This window comes from Saccopteryx leptura, chromosome 6, assembly GCF_036850995.1.
Source record: "Saccopteryx leptura isolate mSacLep1 chromosome 6, mSacLep1_pri_phased_curated, whole genome shotgun sequence".
Classification (NCBI taxonomy): Eukaryota; Metazoa; Chordata; class Mammalia; order Chiroptera; family Emballonuridae; genus Saccopteryx; species Saccopteryx leptura.
In genome coordinates this window covers 10,086,168-10,093,596 of record NC_089508.1, presented here as the reverse complement: position 1 = coordinate 10,093,596, position 7,429 = coordinate 10,086,168, and the positions used below count along the sequence as shown (strand labels likewise).

General features: G+C 53.5%; 1 protein-coding gene across 1 annotated transcript; it reads right to left on the bottom strand.

The window, feature by feature from the left end:
* Window positions 1–4,445: 4,445 nt before the first annotated feature.
* On the bottom strand, window positions 4,446–6,391 carry GSC (goosecoid homeobox). Its single transcript, XM_066341899.1, has 3 exons — window positions 5,931–6,391; window positions 5,209–5,468; window positions 4,446–4,892 (listed from the first exon to the last, which is right to left on the bottom strand). Exons 1-3 carry the CDS (start codon window positions 6,283–6,285, stop codon window positions 4,737–4,739), a joined length of 771 nt encoding a protein of 256 aa, XP_066197996.1. The 5' UTR covers window positions 6,286–6,391; the 3' UTR covers window positions 4,446–4,736.
* Between the last annotated feature and the right edge of the window lie 1,038 nt (window positions 6,392–7,429).

Sequence of the window (7,429 nt, the reverse complement as noted above, 5' to 3'; positions counted from 1 at the left end):
GTCCTAACTGTGAAAACCCAGCCGGACCCTCTTTTCCAAAATTTTCAAGGAGCTAGGATGCATGGGCTACTGCATTTATTTATTTATTTATTTTCGTTTTACTTTTTGGGGAAAAAAAATAATAACAGTAACTTCAAGGTCATTTCACAAAAGCTTGGAAATTGAATCCCAATCCACTCCAAATTCTCTCCTGCACTCTAAATCTCCTTGTCCTAAAGCTCTTAGGGAGAATGCAACCTATTGTACCTTATCAGATAGTTCTTTGTCTTAAATCCATGGCAGTCCTGGTTAATTTCCTTAGAGGTTGTGTCCTGTGGTCACGCATAAACTCCTAAACCAACAGCAATTAAAAACAAGGTGTGTTCCTTAATTCCCTATTCCAATCTCCTTATGCAGGGCATTACCCAGCCAATTTGAGGGTGTTTTTCAAAGCCCACATTAATCAACGTGTCAGACAGTCTGCTGGGTTCTTCACTTATATTATCTCGATCCTCTGCCCAAGCCCATTTCACAGGTGAGGAGGAAACCTCGAATTCCCAGGTCACTCAGCGAGCACAGGGCCCATCTGGACGGAGGCTTGGACCAGTGTGGCTAAAAGGGCAGCCAGTTTAGCTGTCCACCACCCACCCCACTGTGTCGCCCAGCCCTCCCCGGCTGCAACTCTGCCCCCATAAAGGCAGATGTATGCGTTCGCACTCCTTTATTTAAGGAGACGACTGGATTAGATATGTTGTGAACAAAAGGAAAGTGAGTTTGGGGGACCTACCCACAGGGATCTAAACATCTTTGGGTCGGGATCTTGGGGTGCCTAAACTCTTCTACCTGAGTCACTTAAAAAAAACCTCATCTAATTCATAAAATGAGGTCCCCGTCACCCCTACCTACTGGCTCGTTCCCCTCCCATATTCCAAGGAAAGAGAAACCTGCCAGCTTCGCTCTCACACATAGCCATTAAAACGACATCCTTCACACAGGCTTAAAACATTAGCTCTAAGTTCAAAAGTTGGTGAAAGGAAACTTGATTAAAGAACTGTCATTGAGATATGCCCTCCTTGGGTGCGGATTGTAAAGCATTGTTGTCAAGGTCCCCCACCCCTACCTGCCGTGCGCAGCCCACTGCTGAGTCCAGAAACACCCCGCCTTACGTGGACCGTATTCAGAAAGAGAATTCGCTTCTCCCCCCACCCACTGCACTCTGGCTTCCTTGGCCCAAGTGACCCGGAGCACCTGGAAGCCGTTACCCCACACCTTGCCACCAAGTATGCGGGAAGAGTCTGCTCGGGCCTGGGGTTTCGGAGTCTGCTTTGCCATTTATTACGTGTCCAGGGCAAGGTGTTTAGTCTGAGTCTTCACCTCCCATCTGCAAAATGGCTATGCTGCCCACCTCCTGAGAACCGGAGGCGGATGTGGGGAAGGCCCCTGCAGTGGACAATGCTGGACGAATGCTAGGAGTTACGATCGTCACTACTGTTCTCTGCCAGTCTGTCTGGCACTTTGCGGCAGATTAATCCGTGTCCCCAGGGGCGGCTGCATTCACTCGGGCCGTCATGCACTGTTGGTGAACTTTTATATGCAGCTGTATTGCTACAGAAAAGAAGTCCGGGTTCTGAGGGGCAGCCTGACTTATGGGAATCTCAAGAGCCTTGGCCCTTTGCGTTAACTTTGTGCGTCTGTTTGGTTAACTGTGAAAAACGGGGAGAACATCTCCAGTTTCGGGGGAGTTGTGCAGGCTGCAAACCACGCAGGCCATTGCCTGGCTTATGCCTTGCCCGTCTGAACACAGATACACACCACTTTCCAACACTCCGACCCCAAGGCTCAAACACAGCTCTTGAAGGCCGCATGCCTTCTGCTATGTGACTCCATTCGGCTCGCTCTGACTTCAACAGCCAGGCTAAGACAATGGTTTGAGTCTCACAGCTGAGGGGAACATGGAAGATGTGTGGACTATAATTAGACAGGCCATCCTGACATTTCCCTCTTCACTCCAGATGTTTACTATGTTTATTTCCTGTGAGCGGGGCTGATACTGAAGCATAGCACACGGGCCTCCAGCGCGGACACGTGGACAGGGAGCTTTCCCTTGCCACCTCGAGCCTGCCTGGGCCCAGCTGGGAGCAGCTCTCCAGCCCTTGGTTGAAGCACCCCCCTGCCCAGCTTGTTCCTCGGGGAAGCATCTAAGAACCTACTCCTCCCTCAGCCCCCCTCTCCCTGTTACTTGCCATAGACCCCTCTCCAGACTAGACAAATGCATCTTTTTAAAAATAGTAATAATAATAAATCCTTTCATATAGGGAGTCTGATGGCAAGTTATGGACAGAGACACAAAGGAGTTTATAGAGTTGTGAAGATGTCAAAACCCTCAGGGTGAAATGATACTGCCACTTTCCTACAGCGTTAGACTGTTCTAGAACAATGGAGTACTAAAGGAGGGGGTGTCAGGGCTCTCCACTCCCCAGTGGAACAGGGGCAGCATCCAGGAACGGATAGGAGGAAGGAGAGAGAGGTCCACAGCAGGCAAGCTTCCCTTGCCCTGAAGTCTGACTTCTGAGGAGGAGGTATGCTAATACCACTGCAAGACTCATTTGAAATGAAGGTGTTGGCTTGAGTATTTCTCACCAGCACTGGCATTAGCTTAGCGGAAACATTTCCAACAGTGGTATAAGACTTCACTGGGCAAAGATGGTGTCCCCTCTGTATTTCTTACTAGCTGAATGTCGTTAAAGTATTTAACCTTCCTGAACCTTAATTTCCCATCTGTAAAATGGTGCAAACATTTCCCATCTCAGAGTTCTTACAAAGGAAAATGAGATCATGTACACAAGTTTTGGAGTGCTCGTCTGACATAATATAAATTGTTACATTAAAAAAAAAAAATTAAGTAGCCATGGTGAGGGATTCCTGAAGCCAAGCACCATTCTGCGTGAGTTAGTGCGTTTGATGTCCACAGTCCTGGGAAGCAGATACTATTACTGAGCCCATTTTACAGTCTTGGGAAGCAAGGAACAGAGGGGTGAAGTATTTGCCAAAAGTCACAAATAGTGGAGTCTGGATACGAACCAAGGCCATCTTGCCCCTTGAGGCTGACCTGGCCTGCCCACGGCTGCCTCCCCCTTTCGTCTGGGAATACTCATTAAAAAGGCATGATTGGGAGTCACTCCATATTTCAGAAGTGTCACTTCATCTGTTCCAGGAGCACATTTTGAAGGTATAAGAAGCTGTGAAAAAAATACTGCTTCTTGTAAAAAGCGGACACCTTGTGTATGCTGTGTTCCCCAGCCAGTGATCACAGCCTTCCCGGGAGGGTCCTTGCGCCAGATGCCACTGCAGCCCAGGAAGAGGGCAAACTCACCTAATCCCTGGCAGCACATACATCGGCCAAGCTGCGAAGTTCCGGACCTTCCCTTCCCGGTCTATAAAATGGATCTAATGCAAAATCTAGACTGTTTAAAACGCACTGAAAGCCGTTTCTACTCCCCCTTGGCCTCCGCCCCTCCCCCACCCCTCCCATAGTCCGTAAAACCATATAGAAGGAATGCTCTCGGTCTTAGTTCCTATCCCAAGCTCTTATCAGGCACCCAGAAGCTTCTTCAGGCCTCCGCAGCGCGAGGACCCGCGCTCCGGGCGCGCTCCCCTCCTCCTCTAGCCCCAGTTTGTGCAGAGGCAACAGTTCAGCGAGAAAGGGGAGGCTTCTGCACTCCCACCTCGCACTGATTCCGCAGCCAGTGCGCTCTAATAATAAGGCCTGGTTGGCCTATGGATCGATCGCCAGATCAACCGAGCGAAAGCTTAGGGAGAAGCATGAAGGGCCCAGCGCGGGTGCGGTCTCCACAGTACCCTGGGACACCGCAGCTCTGGCCACCAGGCAGGAGGGAGCCCCACCGGCAAGGTTGTGGGGGCAGAAACGCAACCCTGGAGGAGGAGGGGTAGCAGTTGAGTCCACGAAAGACCCAGGAAAGGACAGGAGGAGAGGACCTGCTGACTGCCTAATTTCAAGAGGACCTGCACCTTAGGTCTGGGCATTTCGCAGGAGCGGGGCCTGGTGAGCAGCCCTCGCGGCTCCAAAGAAGTTCCCAGGTTTTCCCAACTCCGGGATGGATTCTGCTTTCCGGCTACCACTTCCTGTCTGCAGCAAGGAGGGAAAGTCCTCCTTCTCCTCAGGGGTCGGGAGGGCCAGGAACCAGGGCTTGCCACTTCCCCGGGCAGTGCTACACCCACCCCCTCCAGCCCCCAGCGCTCTCCACCCCTTCCTGGAGACCTAGAAACCAAGTATCCTTTTAAACCAGAACACCAGCCCTGGGACTGATTTGTACCCAGAGTCTCTTTCTTTTCCTTTTCTTCTTTTTTTGGGGGGAGAGGGGGCAGATCAGAGATGCCCAATTTTTCTTCCAAAGCTAAACTAAATAGATTTCTTTTCTTGACTGGAGAGGTACGAAATAGAGAATGTTGTGGCCCTTCTACATCGCCATCACTTTATTGTATTGTCACCGTTAACTTAACTATAAATACAACAGCAGGGAGCTAGGAGCCCACAGCCTTGGGCTCCCGGGCTGCGAGCCCCGGCGCAGCCCCAACCCCAGGAGCCGGCCTTCCCGGCTCTGTCTGTACACTATTTACAGCTCCTCGTTCCTCTTTCTCGACCCCCTCCTGCAAGGCAGCGCGTGTGCAAGAAAGTAGCATCGTCCGTCTGTGCAAGTCCTTCGAATTAGGCAAGTGCCACGGCCGGCCTGCGGCCGTCAGCTGTCCGAGTCCAAATCGCTTTTACCTTCCTCTTCCCTCTTCTCCGGGGATGCCTTGGAGGACGACTTGTTCCATTTCTCCGCGTTTTCAGACTCCTCAGAAGAGGACCGCTTCTGCCGCCTCCATTTGGCCCGGCGGTTTTTAAACCAGACCTGTTGTGCAAGGGAGCACAAAACAACTGTTAAAATCAAAGACGCGCTTCCCCATTGCCAACACACCCGGGGGCTCCGGGTGGCTCGAAACCCGGGGACCTCGCGCGCGCCAGCCAACAAAAAGAAAGAAGACTTGCTCCTGCTTCCGCATTTTCCTTCAACTTCCTGGGCCTAAAGCGCCCTCCTGCAGCCTCCGGGCTGCCACTGGGATGTTTTTAAAGTGCAAGGAAACCCTTGGAGAGCTGGGCAAACTCGGTTGGAGCCCAATGATCTGGTAAGAGCCTTTAAGCGCGCCCGGCAGGGCCCCGGCACCTACCTCCACTTTCTCCTCGCGGAGGTGCACCTTCCGGGCCAGCTGCTCGCGTGTACCCACGTCTGGGTACTTGGTCTCCTGAAAGAGGTTCTCGAGCGCTTCCAGCTGCTCATCGGTGAAGATGGTGCGGTGCCGCCGCTTCCGCCGGCAGTGCAGCTGGTTAAGGAGCTGCAGCTCGGTGCGCGACAGGGTGCCCACGTTCATGTAGGGCAGCATCTGGTGCGGCACCGGGGACACTAGCACCGAGCCCGGGCCCTCGTAGCCTGCGATTAAGAGTAGAGCGCACGGTCAGCCGCTACCTTTGCCTTGGCGCACACGCCCGCCGCGACCACTCCAACTTTAAAACCGTCTACAAGGGGGTGCTGGGAATTGGAGGTGCACGGAAATCGAGGGTGCAGAGAAATGGAGGAGCGTGCCAGGGCGTCCACCTGCACACTCCCAAAGCCGGCTAGGGACTCCTAAAAGCCTAAGTCTCTCCGTGCTGGCACTGAATTACAGTTCCGCTAACTCGTGCATAAAGTTTGCAGCAAGTGTGCAAACCCCTGCTCCCGATCAGCGAAAAAAAAAAAGGGGGGGGGGTGAGGTGGGGGTGGGGGTCGGGGGTCCAGGTTTGCAAAAGGAAAAAACTCTGTACAAAGTGGAAAAAGCCAGCGCCACCACCCGCCCACGCTCCAGGGGCTGGGGAGTGCGGCAGGCGGCGAAGGCCCGGGCAAGCGCGACCCTACCTGGGGGCGTTGGGACGCAGGAGCACTGCTGGGCGCTCAGCGGTGGCACGGCCCCGCAGCAGGCCGGGCCCACGGGAGCCGCCTGCACGTGCAGCTGCCCGTAGAAGTAGTTGTTATAGCCTAGGCGGGAGCCACCGACCGCGGCCGGGAGGCCTGCGCCGCCGGGGGCCACCGGGCGCGGGTAGAAGGCGCCATAGTCCGAGGAGGCGGCGCCGCCGGCGCCGTAGAGCGAATCCCCGTGCAGGGCCGGGAAGACGACGGGAGCCGCCGCGCTGGGAGCCACCGGCAGCACCGAGTCCTTGCAGCGCGGCCGAGCGGCCAGGATGTTGTCGATGCTGAACATGCTGGCGGGCATCCCCGAGCCCCGCGCCGGGACCGGGGGGCGGCGGGGACGCGCCGAGAAAAGAGCCTCAAAGTGGGGGGGTCCACTCTCCTCCCGAGCCGGACCAAACCGAAAGAGAGCGCCGGCGAGCGCGCGGCCCCGCTCCCCTCCCCGCCCCCTGCGTCCGCTCTGCCTCCTCCCGCCCTCCCCTCGCCGCAGCGTTAGCTGAGCTCAACCCGCGGGTAGGACGGAGTTTAGCCCAGCTGAACCTCTTGTTGGTTTTATACTGAGTCGACGTCATCCTGGATTTAGTTCCTGGTAATATGCAGATGACAAACAGAACCAGATTTGGCCTTTTCTGTTCCTTTGGGTGGGGTGGGGTGGGGGGCCTTTAGGATGGGGGCAGGGGGAGAGGTTCCAAGGGGAGGGGGTTACAGGGCTTGAAAAGAGATTGTGGATTGAGAATTAATGAAATTAACCTAATCTTTTCCATTCAGCCGCCCCGCCGCGGGCTAGCGGAGCTGGGCGGGCGCCCTAATTGCCCTGGTTAATCTCATTAATTCCATTGTGCGGCCGCAGTTAACAACTCCCTCCGTCCGACCTCTCCGCCCCCACCCTTTTCTCTCAGATTGGGTCCTATTATTCGGTGCGATTTCCTCTGCAAGAAGCTCAAATTCATTGTGGCCGATTTTACTTTGGGGCTACTTTTTCTCCCTTTCGGAATTTGTTTTGTTTTTTAGAAAATGTGAGGGGCTGCGTCCACCTCAAGCAGGGTTGAAAATTCAGTTTTTCTTTCGGTCCTCAATGCACTCACCGCCTGATTTAACCTCTATTTTATGTTAGCTTGAGATTCTCTCCCTAATGGAATTAGTTAGCCCCCCCCCCCCCAACCCTTTTGTTTTTGCAAAGGCCAAAATTGGTTAAGGCAAAAACGATGAAAGAGGTGCGTCGTGCTTCTTTAAATGTTTGTAGTTATTTATTTGTTTTTTTTTTGCAGTCACTTTGCCGGAAAACTACCGTAATAGTCAGTTAGAGGCCTTACACAGTGGAAACCAAATTCAGCCACTATATAAAATTGGCCATCAGAAGTAGCATTCTGAACCGATGTTTCCAGCTGTTTCCTGCGTGAGTATCGGTAGGTTTAGTCATGTTTCTTTTCTTTTAAAAAATTTATTAA